Source organism: Hemitrygon akajei, chromosome 21 (assembly GCF_048418815.1).
Source record: "Hemitrygon akajei chromosome 21, sHemAka1.3, whole genome shotgun sequence".
NCBI classification, from domain to species: Eukaryota; Metazoa; Chordata; class Chondrichthyes; order Myliobatiformes; family Dasyatidae; genus Hemitrygon; species Hemitrygon akajei.
In genome coordinates this window covers 37,529,308-37,554,011 of record NC_133144.1, presented here as the reverse complement: position 1 = coordinate 37,554,011, position 24,704 = coordinate 37,529,308, and the positions used below count along the sequence as shown (strand labels likewise).

The following is a 24,704-nucleotide window of genomic DNA, read 5'->3' as shown; positions in this document are numbered from 1 at the left end:
GTGGTGAGAAAACAATCCGATGTAGCGATGTGCTACACACAGCGCTGAAATAACGACACGCAGTCGGTAAGTCGTTTCGAGACTAGTTTATTCAAACTTCGCGGCGCTGGCATTTAATCCCTAGCGCCCGCCCTCTCCGGGTGGAAATGACGTCAGAGGTGCATTACCAAAGTCTCCCCCTGCGCACTGGCTATTTGTGAGCCGGTTCGCCTGCACAGAAAGTGGGTCGCCACACCCACATATTTATAGGAAATGCATTAGCAAGGAGCAATTGAGAAATTTGTATCCATGTCCCCTTAAGAAATCACGCATAATCCATTATAATAAAAAGGAAGAATAAAATTTCAGTTATTTTTGATGAAAGTTAATGCAAGTACAATTCCTAAATACTCTGTATCCTGCACTTGATTTCTTAAGCTCTCCAATTATATCCCTTAATTATGTACTACACTATCTGACTACAGAGAAATTCACCCACCTTGTCAACATGGTCTTGATTCTGTGCTTCAAGACTCCCTCCCATTACAGAGTAAATACTGATGTGGCCATCAAAGGAAGCAGCTGACAGAACTGCAGGATTACGAGGGCACCACTGGACATCGAAGCACCATTGAGTGCTTGTTGGAAGCTCATAGACTACCTGAAATCAATCCACAGAAACATCAAATCACGTCACAAAGGTTAGCAAAACTGTTCATTAATGTATTGATAATTGAAGCAGTTAGTATAATTTGCTCCCATTAACAGATCAACCACCATGGCTTACATAATAGTTAGTTCTTTATATCATCTAAAAAATATTAGCACTTTTGCATTGTTGTACTAACTATAAATGACAGTCACCCACCTCTCCACTGTTAGGATTCCAGCACAAGATCCTATTATCTTTTGCACTGCTAAGGAGCAACTCTGCATCAGCTTGACACCACGATATGGATAGAATACCTCTATGATAAAATGGAAACTATAAGAATATCATGCAAAAGCTGTACTTAAAAATAAAGAAACATTAGACCGTAAGATTCAGTTTAATTTTCCATGATTCCTCATCGAGTTGAATCTAGTTTGAAGCATCAGAGTTACAGTGATAGGGTTGTGGTGAAAGGAGGACAGCTTGAACAAGAAGAGCCTGAAGCATCGTTTTTAAAACGTAGGTATGAGCACAGAGTAGAAAAAAAGCCACAGGAAATCTTAAAATAATACCACCAAATTGAAGATTACAGTCATTTCCAGACATATTACTTCTGACAAAATTTTAAAACGATCAGAATGAACACAGAATTTCCCAGTCCAGTGCCTTATATTCCCAATGAATGTTTTGTTTTACACACACTTACACCATAATCAGAATGACAGAGCAGACTCGATGGGCTGAGTGGCCTAATTCTGCTCCTATGCCTTATGGTATTATAATTAGCTCAAAGTTTAGCAACTCTCTAGCTGGCAAATTGGTCTTGTAACCAAGCATATATTCCAATCAAATCAGTCAAAAATGTTACTGCTTTGTCAATATGGTGGCTTCCAGCTAACAGTACCATTTTCAAATTTTGCAACACAATTATTAGACTCCAAGGCGCTAAAGCAGCTCAGTTCCTGCTTTACAGGAATCTTGTTAATTTCAGATGTTTAATATGTTCTATAACACTTTTTGGTGTCTACCTTTATTTTCAGGGTAAAGGTAAGCACCAGAGATAATTATATAGGTAGCACAAGGAAGGAGAATTTTAAAGTAGAATAAGAGGGTTTGATAGATCATATACAAGACTAGGGAGAGAATGAGTGTGATTCAAAAGCTGAGGAAAAGTTAATATATATAGGCAGAATGAGGAAACAGAACAGCTACAAAAAAGAAAGAAAATTTTAATTATTAGTTAATAACTGTGAACATAACTTTCTAGAGGGGAAAAGTCAAATTTAAAGATAGCAAGCAACTTACCACTGAAAATATGGATGACAATTCTCCAAGACCCATTCATAAACTTTTGATTTGTTTGTAATCAATCATCCTGACAATTTGCCACTATCACATTTCTAACAAATTTCCTATCTCCTTATCCACCACACCCTTTTGTTGCCTAAAGGCAGCAGGTTTGCAATTGCAACACTGTCACCAATCGAGATTTCAGTACCTGGTGTGATTCTCTAGGACTTTGAGAGGGGAAGTTGCAAACCGCAAGTCCCATATTTGCAGCACAGGCATACGATCATCTTCAGATGCAAGAACTAGTTGAGTGGCAACTTCAGGGTTCCAAGCCATTCCAGAACATCGCATCTATGAAAGACAAATGAAACCATGTTGGTTACTTAACCTGGGCAAATTTCAGTGGTCATTTGATGAAAGATCTGAGATAATCTGATTTCACAAAATTAATGTGACCAAGAATAACACAAATTATGTTCAAAAAATCTTTTCACTGCCTCAGTTAGCTCACAGGAAAACCAAATGACTGGAATACCAACAGTATTTTTTTCTGGCATTTGTGTGTTGAATCATTCTTAAATTGGAAACATATTTGGCTATAGCTTGCACCAACAAGGAGCTGGGTAATATTAATGAAATCTATTTCCATACTAGTGATGCAAGACAGACATTCTCCTACTAAGGCTCATTAGAACCAGTGAGTGAACTAAGAACTAACCTACTGATTTTGAAAACAGATGCAGTTTTTACAATTGATGAACATTTAAATGTTAGTTGGATCATGCCTGATCTGACCCACCATCCACACTTACTCTCCATTGCAGCACAGCTCCCCACGAGGCCTTGGTTCCATGTCTCCCCCAGCTAGAGTGGGAAATACATGGCATCAAGGATTCTGGATAATATGAGACCACATCAACCTGATGACCTTTGACAGCTTGTGCTATCAGTTCTCTGTTTCTAAATGTCTGATCATCAGAAACATTCAAAATCAGTTGGCATTGACTTAGCTATAAATGTATATATATATTGAAATTTTAAAAACCTGTGACAAATTTAATAAAGCTCAGCAACCCATTCAAACTAGCATGGCCCATTATGTGGCACTATGGCTGGAATAAAGCAGAATAGCTACATATGGCTTATTTCCCCCTACCCTGGCTCAGCTCAGAATATTCCAGAATACCCTGGGTTTTGATGCCTCACAAAAATACTGCTAGCAGGCAGTTTCCTACAGAGTCATTAGTTGCCAATTAATTTCTCTATGATTAGGCACTAAATACAATCTTACTTTTACCCACCAGACACAAAAGCCCTTAGCAACGAAAGATACCTTTGGGATGTGAACCAATGCACTCACCCTATTGCTGTGATCACTAACTTTGATGATAGGTTCATTCTTTCTCAGATCCCACACCACAGCTCTGCCACTTGGATGAGCAGAAGCCAAAATATGCTGCACTTGTCGATTCCAGGCCACACAACTAACGTCTTCAGAAGGCTGCATGAATTCAAAAGGTCCGATTGAAAAAGAAACAAAACCTTCAGTGCAAATGTCTATAATGTCAAGATACAACACGTGATTTCACTAACTGTGCCACAGACCTCAAACAGCCTGAAACAAAAGTTCACCAAGGACCAACATATCCACAGAATCAAATGAGAGAAATTACAAAATAAATTACAGCTTCCATTTAAATACCATATTTAACAATAGAAATTCCCCACAGTATTTCACAAATAGTAGACAGACACTAAGGGTTATGGGGATGCAAGGATGAGTAAAAGCTTGTATTAAGTTATATTCAACAGTGGTAAAGCTCATGAACACAAGATTTAGAGCACTGCAAGGATAATTGAATTCAAGGATTAAAAACAGAAAATGCCAAAAATACCCAACTGGTGGGGCAGGATCTTTGCAGAAAATAGCAATATTATTGCTGCTTTGGCCAAAGATTGATGGCCTTTTATCAGAACATTTCTGTTCCAGCATTTTCTATTTTTATCTATAAATAAGCCCTGAACAAGACAGTAACTTCAAAATTTAAAAGGATCTTTGCATCTTTAGGCTTAGTCTGGCTTTATTCGGTGAGAGGTAGGAAGAACTCCAAGTGCAACAAAGGCTTAAATGCAGAGGAAAAAATAAAAGAACTGACCAAACATGGCACAGACTTTCAATTAAGATTTAACATGGTCATCTAGCTTAGACTCACATTGAAAAATAGAGTGATAGCAAGTTTATCCATCTCAATCAGGGAGAATAAGATTAAAGAGAAACATAACTCAGTTTGAAGGATCGGCAAGACATGAAATCAAAAAAGAATTCAGCTTCATTTACATCTTCAATAATCCAAAAAAGAGCATCAATGAGCAAATAATTGATGGAACAAACCCGCCTTCAATCTTAGTTATACACAGCTTAAACTGAAAACTTCTCAATTAACTGGAATATATTTATCAAAAATGAAACATGAGAGGCAGAAATTTTAGCAACAGACACAAAATGCTGGAGGAACTCAGCAGGCCAGGCAGCATCTATGGAGAAAAGTACAGTTGATGTTTCGGGCCCAAACCCTTCGGCAGGACTGGAGAAAAAAGCTGAGGAGTAGATTTGAAAGGTGGCTGGAGGGGAGAGAGAAACACCAGGCAATAGGTGAAACTTGGAGGGGGAGGGATGAAGCAAAAGGCTAGGAAGTTGATTATGAGACAACTTCTTGGTGAAGGAGACAGAAATTTTGCTTCCTCTCGCATTGTGCATTTACCGATTGGCGTTACATACAGCCATGTGGTTAAATTACTGAACTATGAAATGGCTTGGCAAACCACCCAATTCAAGGGCAAATTTGGGACAGATTGAAATAAATAAATGTCAGTCTTGCCAACAACATTTACATCCTGTGACAAATAAACTCAAAAGTTGACTCTTTGTTCACATCACAATTCAATCTGTCAATCACATCACCTCACATCCACAACTTGAAATAATGGCAGATCATTCAATGGCATCTTTCATAAGGAAATAATGGGAAGGAAACAACAGAAAAGAGGAAAAATTGGTTGACATTATTTTACACAGACAAGAGAGGATCAGAGTGCCCATTGATACACCTGCCCCCATTTTGTGCTTTATCATTTTATGATTTACTGAAAATATAATAATCCACTTCCCTCTTCTCTAATCTCTTTTTCCTACAAATTAATTTTTGGTATAGATTACTATATATTTTTGTTTAAAAACACTGCACATGTTCATCAAGATGTAACTTGTCAAAGTTGGCGATCAGAATGTTTTCATGCTTTCTGCCCTGGATATCATCAAGAAACAGAGGCTGGTGTGGCCAAATGCCAAACAGTTCAAATCTAAGCTCAGGAGATAGGATTTCTATTCTCATTAACAGTGATAACCAGTGGGCAGAAATCCAGAACAAAACAAGTTGTGTCTTAATTAATCTGGATTCGCACTTAAAATAAAATTATCTAATTTCTCATTAAAAAAAACTCCTAGTAAATGAGTATAAAACAATTTCCAAATACAAGCTGTTGAGTATCAAATGTGAAGGCATACAGAACAGCCTATATGTCCTCAGTAAATATTGACACAATTTCCATTAAAATTTACTGAGCAGCAATCAGAAATAAACTCCTACACCAAGGAACTGGTATTAGTTTAAGAAACACAACTAAAAAAAGCGAGCTGAAGTAAACTAACAATTTAGGATCTTCTAGTCTGTATACTTCAAACTGTCACTGATGTGGTATAAAGTAATTTGAGCCAACATCCAACACTCTATCTCATCAGTCTGGATTGAAGTGCATTCCTGACAGGAAAGTTGTATACAGGCAGTCAACAGGTTATATAAGGGCTCCATCCCTGAGAACTGTCAGCAAGTTTGAAATGTCCATTTTCTCTAACAACCCATATCATATCCATCTACATTCTATAGTGCCAGAATTACTGTAATTCCTTCATTTTAGTTGGTAACCTCCTAAACAGTACCCATCATTAAACTAATTCAATATACTGTATATAGCCATGATTGAATACCATGAAACATCATTACCTTCAAAAATCCTTTACCAATGTATAGGAGAATTTGTGTAAAGTTGCATTTTCATGAGTGAGGTCTCTTGAGCCCCTGTATATTATCCCAAAATGCCAATGTGAATTTGGTTGTATGTACATAAACATATTTTAGATTAGACATCCTACGTATTGGTTTCACCAACCTCGAACTCTTAGGGATATTTTCGCTAAAGTTAATCTATCAGTTTGATTTTCAAGATTACTTTTCTAACCCTTTGACTGCCTTGTTCAGTATTGTTGAAGAAAAAGGCATAACTTTGGAGACATCTGATTTGCATATATTGGCTTTTATTTCTCTTATAGCTAGGAGGGTGGTGTTGCTTAAATGTAAGGATGTTGCTTCGCCTACTCACGCTCAATGGTTACGTGGTGTTATATCATGCTTAAATTTATAGAAGATCCGTTGTTCAATTTCTGATTCTAACCAAGACTTTCAAACATAGTGGGGACCATTTTTGAACTACTTTCAAAACCTTTGATTTGGTGTTAAAGTACAGATGTTGGCTAATAACATAAATCACTATGTGATAAGGATTTTTTTCCGTCTTTCTTTCTTTACCAAACAGTTTTGACTTTGATACTGGGTTTAGATTTTTTTATAATAAAATTATTACAATTCAAATTACAATTTAATTAATGTACGTGTTTAATTATGAATATACGGTACTGTGATTGCAAGTGTGATTTAAATATAATGTATTAGGTACTACTCTATCTTTTTTTGATTCGTAATATATACCCTCATGTACTCTGTATTCTTCTATGTGAAAATTAATTAAAAATATTGAAAAAGAAAAGATTACTTTTATCTGCATCTGATTCTGTTTTCTTGCTCATATGGGTGTATTCTATCAACAACCATCTTCACAGAAATGTTGTCTTTTGAAGTATTAATGTAACACATCTACTACGTATTACCTACCTTTATACACCCAAGTTCTGTGTACTTCTTTCAATACCATTTGTATCTGGCTCTGCCAATTTTAATGTAATTTTTATCATTTTATACCATAAATTTCTACTAATAATTTGAGACTACATTATATCCATATATTCCATATGTACAACAGCAATGGATTTAAATTTTAACTTCTGGTACCAACAAGGAACAACTTTGCTCCAATGTGCATAAAATATACACATTAAATAACATTAATACTCTTATAAATGGTTTCAAAAATTGTGTGAACTTTATGCAAATCTAGTTGATATCTGAGAACAATGGATGAAGAGATGAACGATGGATGAAATGAGAGAAACCCTAATGAAAGATGAGCAGAGATTTGCAAACAGAACTAGTACTCACAAAATAGCATCACAGATACCGGAAAACATTCAGATTGAAAACAGGTCCATGTGAACTAAAGGGCAATGAGATAGGAACAAAAACTTCAGCAACCAGAGATAGGAAGAAAAATGTTAAAGGGAAGAGAGATAATGGAGATTACAGTGGAGATACACATATTGAATATAGTGCAAAGTTTAATGTGAAGTAGTTAATAGATTTGTATGGTTGTCAACATAAATGTTCCTTCTATGGCCATAAACCAATGAATGCATGTCCAACAATGACACGGAGAATTCATGGACATATATAAGCCAGAAAATTAATAAATGGTTGGGAGGTGAGGTAAGGTAGCTATATAAATCAGTCATGATTAAATGATGAAGCCAATTCAAAAGGCCAAATGGCCTAAATCTGATCTTATGTCTTAAGGTTGCACATTAAAAAAGGTATGAGCCACCTCAGATTCAGATTCAGTTTATTGTCATTTAGAAACCACAAATGCAATGCAGTTAAAAAATGAGACAACGTTCCTCCAGAATTATATCACAAAAGCACATGACAAAACAGACTACACTAGAAAATCCACATAACGTTTGGCAATCCCCAATCCAGAGTCAGGAGAGGCTGCTGCGTATTAATATCACGCTGCCATCTTAGCGTGTTCCTCGGAAAGGAGCTCCAAAGCCACCAGACAAAACAAGACCAAAAACTAAAGCTACAAGACCTGCACAAAACCACATAGTTACAACAGTGCAAACAATAGCATAATTGATAAAAAAAAAAACAGACCATGGGCACAGTAAAAATAGTCCAAATATGTTAAAAGACTGTAAGTTCGAAAGAAACCACCACACAGTTTCCACAAGTCCTCAGGGTCCCGACAGACTCATCATCCCACGCAGGCGGCAGAGGGGAATACCCCTGCTATGGACTTCCACGGTGCTGCCTGACTCAGCCTCACAGACGCAGCACACAACGAAAGCTCCGTCGAACCCAGCCTTGCAGACACAGCACACACTGAAAGCGCCCTGACCGCAGTGGACTCCGAGTCCTTCGAACCTCTGAGCCTCCGACCATCCCCTCCGGCACAGCTTCTCCGAGCACCATCCTCTGCCGAGTGTATTAAGACGCCCCCACCAACGGCCATCGGCAATGCGACCCCGAGGACCGGGAGCCTGTTCTTCTCAGCAGAGACCCGGACCTCACAGCAGCAGCAGCAACAAAGAGGGCCTTCCTGGAGATTTCCAGATGTTCCTTCGTGCTTCCACATCCGTTTTTCATCAGATTAGGATTGCGCACGGCACCCCGCTTAACAAATAACATATCAGCTCCAGAGTGGCCACTGCAAGCTGCATCGCGCCGCCATCTTGGATCACCAGGATCATCTTAGATCCTCTCACCAGGATAGTCAAAAGCACAATGTAAACTTTGTGTCTGCTAATTCATGTTATGCCACTAAATCAAACTACCCAGTCCTACAGATCACCAGAACCAAGCAGCAAAAGGCACATGCACTCAAGGTAATAAACACACTTCAGGGTGACCCACCACAAACAAGAGAAATTCTGCAGATGCTGGAAAGCCAAGCACCACACACAAAATGCTGGAGGAACTTAACAGACCAAGCAGCGTCTATGGAAAAGAGTACAGTCGACGTTTTGGGAAGAGACTCTTCATCAGGATTACAGGATTGATGAAGGGTCTCGGCCTGAAACTTCAACTGTACTTTTTTCCATAGATGCTGCCTGGCCTGCTGAGTTCCTCCAGCATTTTGAGTGTGTTGTCAGTGTGACCCACATTCATTTGATGTTGAGAAGAGAGTAAATTCACAAGGCCTTTATGCAGAGGGAGCCATACACCCATTATGACTAACAGAAAAGAAACATAGATGATACTGTACTTAAAGCCACATTACATTGTAAAAAAAAAGACGCAGACTAAAGGAAAAGAGAATAGACAAAGAAGCACATAAAAAGAGAGATTCTGCTGAGTTAATTATGCAGATCCTTATATTACAAACAGCAGAATTCTCAATTCAAACCTTACCTCTCTTTGCTGTATATGGTTAGATAGGAAAAAAAGAGAGCAAAAGAGTTGTGTTATTCTTATTGCCATAAAAGATTAAGTAAATATTTTTATGGGGTGTCCAAATATAGAGTTTGGAAAAATACTGCAGTTTCTATTTATTGAGGTTCAAGTACTGATATCAAGGACAATTTAAACATATTTCAATGTATATAAAAATTCATTCACAATATTAAAAGTAGGGTATCAGTTAAGATTGCTATTCTAATGGTGTTGTCTATATACTCAAATAAGGAGGCTAAAGTATCACGACTAATGATCAGGAGTTGGCACTTGAACAAATCAACACCCCATAGCCTCCCTCCTATGAACCAGGGAGCAATTATCTTTACAATTAACAGAGACGCAGATACGATGTGCAGTATACATCAATGTTGATAATTGCAACATACCTGTGATTTTGCTCCTGGTGTCATTGGTGTACTGAAGTTATTTAAATCCCAAATATATATCTCAGAATCATTAGCTCCAGAAGCAATGAGGTTGCTCTAAGAAAAACAAAATAATAATTCAAAGGTCAAACCCAACATTTCATAATACAACAATAAGGTTAAAGCAGGGGGGCTGGGTAACACATTTTTTTTCATACACATTTATTCTGTAACTATTTGAAAAAAAAAGTTTTTAAAAAAAAATAAGGTTAAAGCATGCTGTAACCACTCCCACCCCCGGTGTCTGGTCTGATATTTAATTATACCAGGAATTGATTTTTAGCCATCTGTATACCTTAATGTCCTACAGAACAAATGATATGTTATATCACAAAAAGTGATATAACTTGGGCTATGCACAACCTATCCTTTCAAATTAAGCCCTTCCAATGTCAATACATTCTGTCTACATCCAGAGTGATCTAATCAGGGGGACTGAAATATCAAAATCTAAATAGACATAAGGAACACTTCTGAGCATCTTTATTGGCCGTATCTTTGCTACATTTTTTTCCCCTTTCATGAACGTCTTTGCTAAATTCAAATTGCATTATCCACATCACTGCTAAAAGTCATGTCATATTGCAGAAATATCAATTAACCTGACAAGCACTCCAGTTAACTTGGATAAGTACGGTGCAGTGTTTCACTGCTTCCCAAAACCATGCTGCTGTTTATTATTAGATTACAAGTTTTCTTTAGACAATTGAACCTCTTCAAAATCATATCTCAATTCTCTGCCATGTTTGTATAGCAGAATAAACAATTCATTCAAAACTCCCGAGTTAGATGGAGGATATTTGGGATTGTGTCAAAAAATATAATACCAGATCATTCTGTACAGGTTAAAACTGCTTGAACAGACTCCCATCTAAAGATACCATCAGCACAATTTAAGTGATATCACATTTCCCACAAACTGCATTGAGCACTAATGAATAAAGAATCAATAATTTTTTACTATTCTTAACAATATGCCTTGAATTATTATCCACCAAGTCATACTGAATACAGGAAGAGGAATGCTGGAGGCATCTACCAACTTTTGGAAGTATGTATTTCGTATCTCTGCCCCCCCCCCCCACCCTTACAAGTCGGTATTACCCTCCTAACAGAAAAACTAGGCAGCCCAATTGAAAACTGAAGACCCTTACAAGTCTTTGGATAATATACCGTAGATGTCGGATTATAAGCCGCTACTTTTTCCCCACATTTTGAACAGCTTTGAACTCTGCGGCCTTTAATACGGTGCGGCTAATGCATGGTTTTTTTCATGCCGCCAAAAACATTTTGCCTCGTAACAATAGACCAATAAAATTGATGAGTAGTTCACAGAGGTCCAATGAAATTGTACGATAAATCAAGCGCACTTTCACAATTAAATTATTGTAAATCAGTCATTTGTACTCACCCTCATCAACATGGAAAACACTCGAAGAAAAGCATTGTGCTGCCTTTATGGCAGTTATTTAGTTTATAATATTTTCGCTTAGTAATTCATCTTCTAGTTAAAGTTAGAAGTGTTTTAACTATATTTGTTTTCTGTACTACATCGTGGGATGCTATGACGTCACACCCGGTTTCGCCGCGTCTTGTGGGAAAAATGCCAGTTTGCGATAAACGGGAAGGAGGGGGGGAGCGGCATTACGCGAGCGGCATTGGATCTGAGCGAACGCTGCTTTTAAGTTAAAGGCGATCAATAACTTTTCCTGGTAGGCTGCAGTATATATATTTTTTACCAGTCGTTAGGAGATATTGGAATGTTGTTCAGTAAAAAAGTATACGCAACGTATATTTAAAAGTAGCCGCGTTACAGGCACGGTTCGAAAAAAAGCATTTGCAATATGTATCTGTTTATGTTACCATATGGATTTAATTAAAAGTTAAAAAATCCTCATGTGTAATATCTTTCTGTGTAAATATCTCATATTACAACGTGGGACACCTGCGGCCGAAAATCCGGTGCGGCCTGTACAAGTAAAAAATTGATTTTCTTTTTAAAATTAGAGCCAGCGGCTTTTAATCAGGTGCGCTCTGTAGTCCGGAATCTACGGTAGATGGAATTTTTGTTACAGTATACCTTTGTAATCAATTCATGATTTTTAAAAAAAAATGCACACTAGATACCCACAAACATGTTAATTACTTTGCAAAAAAAATGACAAGTTTCCTGCTGTTTTGTAAAATGAGAAACATAACGGCAAGTAATACTATATATTATTCACTGGTGAAGGTACTTTTAAATGTAAGCAATACCACAGTTTCAATACCTGAAAGGGGTTAAAATCCAACCCTCGGACAGGGCCCCCATGTTTCGAACTCTGGCCAATGATGGGATCGTTCCCAGCTGTAAGAATCTGTTCTGCGCTATAAAGGGTGATGGTCCCAGTGTCCCCTCCAGCTGCTATAACTCCATCAGAACTCGTACCATGGTTGCTCCAAATAAGTTTGTGAAATCTGTAACATTTACCACATACAATTTCTTTGTACACCCCAAGAAAACTTTTAAACCACATTAATCCTCAAATCATCTTGCCACTTTTGTTCTGCTGAAGTTATACAGAATAATGCTAGTGATTCTATTATTTCCTCAAAATTATGCTACATAATGAGAGCTCCTCGAACAAATAATCTGCTGGAGAAACTCCATGGGCTGAGCAACATTTGCAGAAGAGTACACGGGGAGAAACTGTCAATGTTATGGATCAGAACCCTGTATACGTAGAGAGGAGAGATGGTCAGTATAAAGAGAGGGGAGGTGGTGAAAAGAAGCCAATGAAACAACAAGGAAAGGGAAGGAGGGAGGAAAAGATGGTGGGGGCTGGGGGGGGACATGGAGAGTATTGATGATAAGGGAGAAGGAGAGGAGGAGAGAGGGAGGGTGGGAAAAGGGGGATAAGCACACCAGAGATATTGGTTACCTAAAACTGGGAAACTCAATGTTCATGCTATTGGGTTGTAGACACTATAGAGGAATATAAGTTATTGTTCATCTAGTTTGTGTTGGGTCTCACTCAGTGGAAAAGGCTGAGCATGGAGAGTTCAGCATGGAAATGAAAACAGGAATTGAAATGGCCTTCAAATGAGAGCTCAAGATGAATGCAGCTGCTCTGCAAATTGGTTTCCAGACTGTGCTTGGTGTCGCTGATGTAGAGGAGGCCACACTGGGAGACTATCTGCAGTAAATGAAGTTGAAAGAGGTTAATGCGAATCTTTGTCTCACCTGGAAGGGCAGTTTAACATCCCCAGATGAAAGAGAGGAGGGAGGTATAAGAATAAGCATTACAACTCGTGGAATTATACAGGAATATGCCAGGGGTAAGGGAGGGATAAGTGGACAAAGAATGGTGGAAGGTGCAGCCCTACTGAAAGCAGAAAGAGGTGGGGAAGGGATGAAGCTGGTAATGGGATAACAATGCTGTTGTGGAAATCACTGAGGATGATGAGCTGGACACAATGGCTAATGGGGGTGAGAGGTGAGGAGAAGTGGAACTCTATCTCTGTTCTAATTGGAGGGAGGTGGGGAGAGAGCAGGTCCAAAAAAACAGAGGCGATCAGAAAGGGCTTCATGAATCACAGTAAACAGGAACCTCCATTTCCTGAAAAGGTCAGTATTTCAGACATTCTGTAATGGAAGGCCTCATCTTGAGAGCAGATGCAGCAGACATAGAGAAACTGGGAGACAGGAATGGCAGCCTTACAAGATAATAGGGTAGGATGAGGTGTAGTCAAGGTAGCTGTAGGAGTCAATGGGTACTTTGCCCTCTGAGTTGGAGTCAAAAAGAGTGGTTCTGGAAATGGACCACATGAATTTGAGAGTGGGGTGGAAGTTAGTGGCAAAGGTGATAAAATAGATGGGTTCAGCACAGGTACAAGAAGCAGTACCAATGGAGTTAGTGACATAAAAGAAGGTATGGATCAGAGACTGTTCCAAGTAGGCAACGAGTCCTTCTAAGAATTTAATCCAATAGTCAAATTATTCCAACAAGTCACAAACATATTCAAACAGCTAAGTTCTACTACAAATAAGTGCCATTTGCTCAGGAATTCTCTTTAGTAATTTATGGATTATTATCATGTTAGGTATGTACACCACATATTTACCTTGTGGTAGCAGGTAGACAGCCCCGCAACTTTACATCCAATGATGGATCTGAAAAATCCAGCTCATAGATCTCTAATGCTGCATTTGTACTGAAGGTAGCATCCAACTGTTGTGCTGAGGTACCTATAGTTTAAACGATAATAGTATAACTTACTCTTCAATAATAATTGATAGTTTTAAGCAAATTAAAAGTGATGTTAATGAACTCTTCAAAAGTTAACCATCAGTCCATGACCATTGCTTGAACAATTTGAATAGTAGATAGGATCTGGAAATGTAACATATATGGTGAAGAAAACAGTAAAGATAAAAACTCCACTTTTATAGCTCTTTTCACATCAGAATGTGCCAAAGCACTTTGTCGTAAATTCAGTGCGCTGAAGTCACATATGATATGGACAAAGACCATGAACTAAAGAATCATGTTTTCTGATTGCCTTTATATCCACATTCCTGTGTTATGCCGAATGTATACAGACGTGCTATTAAATATTGTGTTAAGTGCCCAAAGCTACAATCATCAGTCTTGAGCTATATGCCCTGTGTTACAAGAGAGGGGGACCAAGAAAATTATCTTAATGATGTTGGCTGAAAGCATGAAAGTGTGTTGCTGAATGGGGGATTGGTTAAGTAACATAGTCACTATTATACGTGTTGATAATCATGTTGCTGAAATGAGCAATATTGAATCCAATATCCTGAACAGTCAATCCCAATAATATCTAGAGTAACACACACAAAACGTTGGAGGAACACAGCAGGCCAGGCAGCATCTATAAGGAGAAGCACTGTCGACGTTTTGTTAGTCCTGATGAAGGGTCTCGGCCCGAAACGTCGACAGTGCTTTTCCTTATAGATGCTGCCTGGCCTGCTGTGTTCCACCAGCATTTTGTGTCTGTTGTTTGAATTTCCAGCATCTGCAGATTTCCTTGTGTAATATCTAGAGTACATTATCAGGGCTAACTGTTCAGAATACTACAATTGGAATGCTGTATTGTCAAAGCTGCCACTTTTCATCTGAGATGTCAATTTTAGTAATCAGGTTGTTTAATATGTTAAAAATTTTATGCAAATACAGTTGGTTATTGTTGAAATATTAAACCAAGACTTCTCAAGTGCAGAACACCATTACACTACTCAAAGAGATGACTGCCTTCCTGGTCCCTTCACTAATATTTATTCTTCCACCATTACCACTACAAGTTTACACACTGTTGTTATTGGGTGAGACTTTGTGTAGAAATTACTTGACAATGTACTTTATTAACTATAAGGTACTTAGGAAGTAGTGATCAAGAAAGCCAATATTTAAATTCACAATTGCTCTTTTTATACTTTAGTAATACTTTACTGACATTCCAATCTATCTAATATGTCCTGATCTTGCTTACTTCAACAAAAAGTTCTGCTGTATGACAATAAAAAGCTGCAGACTCTTATAAACACACCTTTGGACACAGACCCACAGTAAAACCATTATTTGGTCTGGTACAAACATGAGAAAATCTGCAGATGCTGGATCTGCAGGCAATCCACTGAAGTACAAAGAGTAGTTCAATAAATACGATGGTTTGCCTGCGCTGTCAGAGGACAATGCACATTGCTTCATGCACTAATGTTCAATCAAGTCATTCAAGATTGTACAATGTGCAAATTCCTTTCACACAATTTTAAAAACTGCTAAGAGAATTAAAATGTCAAACTTATGCAGCAGTAGTGTTTGCCAGATATTGATTTTCAGGCTTTTTTTTTTAAGAGATGCAGAACATATTGTATCTTGACCTAGTTAATATTAACTAACACCAAGTGACAACAATAACTAAAATCCACCAACAACACTTGAAAGACACATTTAGAAGTTATCACATATACTTACAAAAAAGAATTTTTGTTAATAACTATACCAAAAGAAAAATATGGTTTGCCCTCAATATACACAAAATTGCTTATAAGAATACCACCAATTCCAACATGGAAGCAATTTTTAAAAAAACTTTACATTGTAGGATACTTGTGATTTGAAACATTTTCTGCATTTACCTGTGGCCAAATAAAGGGGATGATGTGAAGCAGGACTCCAGGACTGAACAGCTGTCCTCTCAATCTCCTTCAGTTTCATTTTATCTTATTAACCTAAAACAAAAAAAGTGATCATGACAAACTGCCCAATATTAGAAAGTGAACAATGTTTTCATCAGGATCATTTACCATCATTCATAGAACAGACAACAGTACAGCACAGGAGCAGGCCATTCGGCCCACAAAGTTGTGCCACATCAGGTAAAAAGCAAATCAAAAACACCCAAACACTAATCCCTTCTCCCCACACCATGACCATATCCCTCCATCATCCTGACATCCATTTGCCTAGATGGTGTAGACTAGATTTTCTATTAATCTATTGATCTTCTATTGCTATTATGCCCAGATATTAATTTTGAAAAATGAATTCCTTGAGATGAAACTAGTCAGCTTCTTAGTAGCTGCCAACTCACTGTGCTAAAAGGAGGCAAGAGTTCACAGTATCAAGAGTGCAAGGATAAACCTGGATGTATGTATATGTAAAGCTATATTTTATATACACACACATCCAAGACTTTTGCACAGTACTGTATACACATACAGACACACTTATATACAATATAAAGTCTTTATTAAAATATTCAGTGAAGAGAAGATGCTTTCAAAATAATGAAGTTTCTAAATATCAAAAAAAATCACTAAAAGAGCAGTAAACAGTAAAAAGCTAAATTCAATCAATATCTGGTGTATAATCAAAACCCTTTGCCTTTAAAACTGCATCAAATCTCTTAGATACACTGCCATGCAATTTTATAAGAAAATTGGCTAGTAGGTTTTTCCAAGCATCATGGAGAACTTGTCACAGTTCCCCTGCAGACTTTGGTTGTCTCATTTGCTTCTGTCTCTCCAGATAGTCCTAGACAACCTCGGCGGTGTTGAGATCAGGGCACTGTGGAGATCATACAAAATTTCTTGTTCTTTTTTTCCACTGAAGATAGCTCTTTATGACCTTGACCAGGTGTTTGGGGTCATTGTCCTGCTGCAGAGTGAAGTTGGGATTGATCAGATGCCTCCCTGACAGGTATTGCGCAATGGATGAGAATCTGCCTGTAATTCTCGGCATTGAGAATTCCGTTAATTCTGACCAGATCACTAACTCCATTTGCAGAAATGCAGCCCCAAAACTGCAGAGAACCTCCAGCATGCTTCAATGTTGGCTGCAGACTACATCTTTTACAGACAAACTGCCTCCTGTTTCAGCCAAAAACTTCAAATTTTGACCCCTCACTCCAGAGCACTTGCTGCCATTGTTCAGCACCCCAGTCCTTATGTTTTTGTGCATAGGTGAGTCTCTAGGCATTGCTTCCACTTTGGATGAATGGCTTTTTGGCAAAAATTCTTCTATGAAGACCACTTCTAACAAGACTTCTCTGGATTGTAGAGGGGTGTACTTGGGTTCAAATGGTTTCTGTGAGTTCAGAGCTGATAGCAGTGGTGGACTTCTTCTGATTTAGAAGGAACATCAGTTTGATGTATCTTCCTTCTCCTGCACTCAGCTTCAAATGCTGTGTTTCTGGTCTTCAACCTTGCCCATTTCTTTGTGCTTCTTCAGAAGAGTTTGGACAGCACATCTTGAAACCCCTGCCTGCTTTGTAATATGTGCTTGGAAGAGACCTTGCTGATTCAGGGTGACCTCCTTGTGTCTTGTTGTTATGTTCACTTTTGCCATGGTGCGGAATTGATGATTTGAAGGCTAGACTGTCACAGGTACCACACCCTCACCTTTTAGTTTGGCTATCTTTGCCCAGCTTGATTCCTTCTACAACCATTTCTGTTTCAGTTAATCAGTTCGTTCATTCAACTCATCATGTCATTGATCATTAGCATCCTGTTTGTCATCTTTGTTTGATCATGCACTGGGCTATATACCCAAAAAGTAATCAAGTTTTTATTTGAAAAGTGGTCTATTACTTTTATGTTACTTTAACAAAATACAAAAAAATTCTCTAACATTTACATTTTTGAAAATTAATGCTTGCAAAGCTAAAATTTGCACTTTTCTATTGACACACTAATGCAGGAGGCAAAAATAAACATCTAAAACAACATTTACATTAAAAATCTAGGGTGCCTAAGACTTTTGCACAATACTGTAAATATATACAAATACATACTGTATATACATATATTGACTCAAAAAACTTTAAAACCACTTAAGTGTTAACTGCCAATAGGCCACAAACTGCTGTAAATCTAAAATTAAAAAAAGATGCTAGAAATACTCAGTAGATCAGGCAGCAGCTAAGTTACAGATGAGTGATTTTTCATTAAAACAAAGAAAAGTTAGAAGTTAAACATGTTTTAAGATGAAGAGATCAAAGAAAGGGAGGCAAAAGCAGAGGGGATATGTTGTTAAGGTGGAGCCAAAAGCCTTAAGGATACAGCTAGTGGTGGTGCTGCCAACTGCGAGACAGTGGTGAAGGCTTATTAACTTACTGCTGATTGATCAGGAAGAGAATGAAACAGAATGAAGGATTACTGAGGAAGGAGACAAAGTTCAATGCTTCAACAGTGAGACACAAAATGTTACTGTTGTAAATCTGAAATAAACAGAATGCTAGAAATACTCAGCGAGTCAGGCAGCATCAGGATAGAGAAAATCTGAGTTAATGTCACAATTCGATGATCTTTCATCACTTGACAGCTCTGATCCAAACTGAAAAGACTGCACGTCCGCAATTTTGAATTCAGTATCAATTCCCAAGGGCTGCAATGTTTCTAAATGGAAGATACTGTATCTGACAAGGTTAGTCTGACCTCATTCTACAGTGTAAAAGATCAAAGACAAACATTAGTATAGAAATTAAACAGAGAATTTAAAATAAAAGGCAATAGAATTGCCTTCTATTTACATATTTTCCTTACAGACTAATTTACAGTGATCAACAAGCCATTCAGCAGTCCCTCTCAACTGACACCACCACTAGTGTAACATCCAGTCTTTCATCCTCCGACCTGGCACCGACATCACTAACTCTTCTCACAATTTACATTTGCTTTTTAATTTAGCCTTGTTTTGATAAAAAGTCATCTATCAAAATGATAAAATGCTTTCCCCTCTACTCAACCCGCTGAGCAGTTCTAATTTTTTGGTTATGTAACAAACTTAGAAATAATTTATAATGGGAATGGGATTAAATGACTACGTATTTGGAATTGATTATGAAATAAATGCAGACCCAGATTCAAAGGGGACTCCAGATTTTAATTTCAGTTCCATGTGAGAAGCAATTATTTTGAGGGGATGAGCTGGTGAAGGGGGGGGGGGGGGGGCTTGCAAAAGGAGGAATTGAGGGTCCAGGATGCCAGGACAAGATTTAGGAGGAAGGTTAGGGTGGGGCTGGGAAAAGGGGAGGGACCAGAATGGCGCAAATTATAGGCACTAGGACAAGAGGAATGTCAGAGTATAGAGGGCAAGAGTGAAGTGGGTAAGGGCAGAGGGGTTGATGGGTGGGATGAGAGTTTGATCAGATTCTAAGTTTGGAGCTGGGAGAGGTTGGAGGCAGAAATCCAAGGTATTTATACATATATTAAAATTGAGAGGTTAAAAGCCATTCAGGTTCGCAGAGACTGGGCTGTTCGCTGAACTATTTGGTGAATCAGAACACAAGGGGACAGTGATTCCAAATGCTAAAGTTTATAAAAAGGCGGGGATTCCGAGCTCGACTACAGGAGCTGAGAAGTTGTCGGTGTGAGAGTTTCTCAGAGCCGTTAGTAACAGAGAAGCCTCCATGGCTGAGGAAGGGCTGTGGGGAGTTGGGCAGGAACCACGGGAAAAGCAGCAAGAGATCGCTCAAGACTCCAGCGCTGTCATACGGCGGGCAGCAGGGTCGGGGCCTGTGGAGGGACTAAGGCCTACCCCCTTGCCCACTGCTGTGCGCTCCCGGCTCGCGTCAACCGCGCCACGCAGCCCGGCCGGCCTCTCAGCGCCCCACCGTGCAGGCCGCCGCTTACCGTCGGGACATCGGCAGTAATCCACACACCGAAGGGCCACCCGCTCCCTCACGCCGCTTCGCCGCGACGTGGCAACTGCGCCGGCGCGCAACCTCCGCTCCGTCGTGGACACGTGACCGGTGGCTACCACCTTGGTGATACATCGGGGTTTAGCGTCAATCTTTCCCCTCCCATTTATCCAGTCTGAACGCAAAGCAACTATCTTCACAATGGAAAGCTGAAAATACTCAACAAGTCAGGCAATGTTCGGAGGGAGAGAAAGATCAAAGCTACAGTTTGAAGGGAATCAAGTTTATTATTATTGACATAAATCGTAAAATTTGAGTCTCTCCCGAAACGTCGACTGTTTATTTCTTTCCACAGATGCTGCCTGACCAACTGAGTTTCTCCAGCATTTTCAATGTGTTGCTTTAAATTTGTTGCAACACACACAAAATGCTGGAGGAACTCAGCAGGTCTGGCAGTAGCTACAGAACAGGAATAAACAGTCGATGTTTCGGGCCGAGAGACTTCCTCAGGAATGGGGAAAGACGCTAGAATAAAAAGGTGGGGGGGGGGTGTTGGGAAAGGAGGATAGCTGGAAGGTGACAGGTGAATCCAGGTGGTTGGGAAAGGTAAAGGGCTGGAGAAGAAGGAATCAGATAGGAGAGGAGAAAGGGAAGAAGAAGGGGACCCAGAAGGTGAGAAAAGGGAAGAGGCCAGATTGGGAAAAAGAAGAGTCGGGCTATTACCGGAAGAAAAAATCAATATTTATGCCATCAGTTTGGAGGCTACCCAGATGGAATTCATAAGGTGTTGTTTCTCCACCCTGAGGGTGGCCTCATCTTGGCACAAGAGGAGACCATGGGCCAACATGTCAGAACAGGAATGGGAATCAAAATTAAAATGTTTGGCCACCAAGAAGTTCTGCTTTTGGCAGATGGAGCGCATGAAGTTTATTGTTTCACAGCAGAGGTACAGTGCAAGACATAAGTTACAAAAAATAGCTGGTGCAATATGAGTGTAGGAGCCATGAATCTATTTTCTGCCCGTAGGAGCCATGTACTGTATCTATTTCCTATCTGTATCGTATTTTGTGCTAAACCCAAAGCCAATTTATAATAAATGTCCATCTCCTGTGTATCATCCATGTCCCTCCATTCCATCAGAAATACGAAACGCTAAAAAATTCAATATACTTTGTTGTACTGGTCGACCCTTGTAATAATAATCAGAGGCACAGAGAGAATCTGTTTACTGGTAAGTAGCCTTTAGTGTCTCAGTTTAAAAGCACGTGGGTTCACAAATTAACCGCATGTGTGCATAACCACTAGAATTCCCTGACCTTTCATGAACAATGAAAATTAAAGGCATCACCTGGGAAAGGAATCTATGCTGACCAGGGGTTCCTCACGGTCACAATCTTCACGTGTCCATGGGATCCTCCACTTCCGTGATGGCTGGTCTCTGGAGAGTTGTCTCCCTTACATATTTGGAGCTCCTGAACCTTAGTGTTCCTCATCAGTTGAACTGACAGACCTCCATCCCATTGCCTTAAAGTCACCTGACCTCCCTGGGTCACCTTCTTACTAGCTCTAGTCCAGGGCTACAACAAATGTTGTTCTACATTTCTGCCCACCCCCTGTCCTTGATTAATCCCAATCTATAGACTTGTAGATTGTAGTTCCTTCTGGCCAACAACTAATCTGCAGAAAAAAAAGATGAATGGAGAGAACAAAGGGATTTGCTAATGGGGCGACACCGAGAGAAGGCATTATGTTGGAGCACGATGGCTGTTTAATTGTAGCTAAACTATCCGGGGATGTAGTAAAGAGGGGATGAACAAGAACAGAAAGCAAAACCATGAAGTGAGAATGTTGAGGCAAAAGACAAACTGATTCGAGTGGAAGTGGAATGGAAAACTAAAAAAAGCAGGTAGCAGGTTAAGATTCATCTTTCTGAACTAAATACTGTAGATGTGTTTTGCAAACTGGACACTCAATCTTAATGTTTTCCCATTGTTGAGGAGAACATATTGTGAATATCTTTCTAATTACCTATTGTTCTTTCATGCTAATCGTTTGTACTCATGCACTGGGATCCCCAGATACCTTTGTACCACAGCATTTTGTAAATTCACCTTGTTTGAAAATTTGCTTTCTGATTCTTCTATCCAAAATTAATAACCTTATCATTCATAATACTTGGAATTGTAGCTAAACTATCTGGGGATGAACTCATCATATTCTCAACTGCCTACTTTTCCCCCCACATATGACCTATTTATGTTCTTTCACAAGGTCTTTGTATTCCCCTCACAATTCACAAACCTAACTATTTTTGTATCATGAAGGGGTCTAGCTAAGGACACTTGGTGCCTTTGAGCCAAGTGAATTATAAATAGTTGAGCCCCCAACACTGGCACCCAGTTGTAGTGTACATCTAATAATCGGCAATCTCAATGCTTTAGCATCTTGGCTCACCAGGTGATATTGTGCTGCACTCACTGGGTTCTTTCACTTCACTCCCACTTAGCAAGGCTCCAACTCACATGTTCCCTGCCATTTGCTGGGATCCCAGATCTTGCACTCAGCAACTGCGTGTCAAGAGCCTGTTTCCAATGCTCCCTGTCCATTCACCAATGTCCTGCAATCAGGTAACTCCTATCAAGGTCTTTTTACCCTTACAGTTTCTCTACTCTACCCACAAGGATTTCATCTCTTCCAATCCTTTGTCACCCATTTCTATGCTTTTGACTTCATTTTTCCCCAACAGAGTCATCCCACCACCTCTGCTTATCTGCCTGTCTTTTCAATACAATGTGTATCCTTGGATGTGAAGTTCCTAGCAATCATTTTCTTTCATCCACAACTCAGTGAAGATCACAATATCATACCTGATCTCTAACTGTGCTACAAGATCATCTTCCTTATAGTGATATAAAATCTGATTGATTTTGATTCTTGCTTTGTTTGGCTTTTCTTGAATTTTGGTGTCACATTTGTTATTCTGCAATCTTCTTGGGAGTTCCTCAAAATCCAGACAATTTTACATAATTACCATCAAAGCCTTCTGCACTTTCACTACAGCCGCATTTCAGATTCAGAAGGTGCAACTCCTGCCCTCTTTCCTTTTTACAAACACTCCTTCCAAATAAAGCAGTGATTCAGTCTGGTGGGAGCAAAGGATTTTGGGAATGGCAAGGGTGAAGACTGTGGGAAAGGTGTGGGACAGAGAAGTGCCAGGGCAGAAGGTGGCACAGATACTGACGCATCCAGCCCTGAGACACAGGCAAGGTCATTTGATTCCAAGCAATTGGTTTATTGATCATTACAGAATGTCTCTCTGGTGCTTCCTGCTCCCTCTTGGCCCACTCCATCTCTGATCTTCCAATGAGGACTGGCTTATGGACCTCTACTTGCCTCCTCCTGGTCAATAATCAGCTCCCTAGCCCTGATGACATTGAGTAGGAGGTTGTTGTGGTATCACTCAGCTTGATATTCAATCTCCCTTCTATACACTGACTCATCATCACCCTTGATTAGGTCTATGACAGTGCTGTCATCTGCAAACTTGAATATGGCATTGGAGCTATGCTTAGCCACATGGTCATAAGCATAAAGAAAGTAGAGTGAAGGCTAAGCACACAGCCTTGTGGTGCACTTGCACTGATGGAAATTGTGGAGATGTTCTTGTAATCCAAACTGACTGGCGTCAGCAAGAGAGGAAATAAAGGATCTAATTGCACAGGGAGTTATTGAGGCCAAGGTCTTGAAGCTTATTGATTAGTTTTGAAGGGATGATAGCATTGAATGCCAAACTGCAATAGGAAAGCACATCAGCATCTTTGCTTTCTTAGGAGGTTAAGAAGGTTCAGCTTGTCACCAAACACTAACTTCTACAGATGTACTTTGAAAGTATCTTGAATGATTGCATCAAGGTCTGATATGGTAACTTGAATGTGCAGGAACATAAGCAGCTTCAAGAGCAGTGGACTTTACCTAATACATCACCTCCCACCAATGTAGAATTCATAGGATGTGCTGCCTCAAGGAGGCAACATCCATCAAAGATCCCCACTATCTGGGCCAAGCCATCATCTCAAAGGTACCAAGGGTCAGGAGGCACAGAAGTCTGAAGTTCCACACAGATATGTTCAACAACTACTTCCCTTTAAGCATTCTCTTCTTAGACAAGTTGAGCATAATTACTTTAAAAATCTCTTGTGAATGCTGCTTGTAGGCTGTTATGTGCCTGCAATGCTGCTACAAGATTTTTGTGCAGACACACACTTGTGCATATACTAATAAACTCAACTTTGACCATTTGGTACCATGAATAATTTTAGTCTTCCTGTTTAGAGGACATTGTTTCATTGCAGGCAGTTCAGAGAAGGTATACTTGGATGATCCTGAGTATGGAGGGTTTGTTCGATGAGATGTGATTAAAGGTGGTGAGATTCTACTCATCAGAATGTAAAAGAATGAAAACCAATCTTAATGAAATATAGGACTTTCAGGGGATTGGAGAGAGAAAATGCTGAGATGTTTGTTCTCATAGGACAGTCCGATTATACAGTGTGCCCTTTTAAGACTTGGATGACGAAGAATTTCTTCTCTCAGAGGGTTGAGTCTTTAGATCTCATTGCCATTGAGAGTGGCATGGCCAGAGTCCTTGGCATTATATTTAAACCCAAAATACTTAGATTTCTAATCAGTAAAGAAATCAAAGGTCATGGGAAAATAATAGAAAAGTGACTTGAGGATTGATGGATG

At 39.3% G+C, this 24,704-nt stretch overlaps 1 protein-coding gene across 3 annotated transcripts in view; it reads right to left on the bottom strand.

Moving 5' to 3' along the window:
* sec31b (SEC31 homolog B, COPII coat complex component) overlaps positions 1 to 20,081 on the bottom strand; it is a 91,031-nt gene extending 70,950 nt beyond the window's left edge. For all 3 annotated transcript variants that reach the window (XM_073025252.1, XM_073025253.1, XM_073025254.1), the window contains exons 1-9: positions 19,951 to 20,081; positions 15,955 to 16,047; positions 13,914 to 14,037; positions 12,080 to 12,266; positions 9,771 to 9,866; positions 3,282 to 3,422; positions 2,130 to 2,272; positions 848 to 947; positions 479 to 640 (exon numbers count right to left, since the gene is read on the bottom strand). In XM_073025252.1, coding sequence (XP_072881353.1) covers positions 479 to 640; positions 848 to 947; positions 2,130 to 2,272; positions 3,282 to 3,422; positions 9,771 to 9,866; positions 12,080 to 12,266; positions 13,914 to 14,037; positions 15,955 to 16,033 — 1,032 coding nt within the window. In that variant the 5' untranslated portion in view covers positions 16,034 to 16,047; positions 19,951 to 20,081. The remainder of the gene's footprint in view (positions 1 to 478; positions 641 to 847; positions 948 to 2,129; positions 2,273 to 3,281; positions 3,423 to 9,770; positions 9,867 to 12,079; positions 12,267 to 13,913; positions 14,038 to 15,954; positions 16,048 to 19,950) is intronic.
* Between the last annotated feature and the right edge of the window lie 4,623 nt (positions 20,082 to 24,704).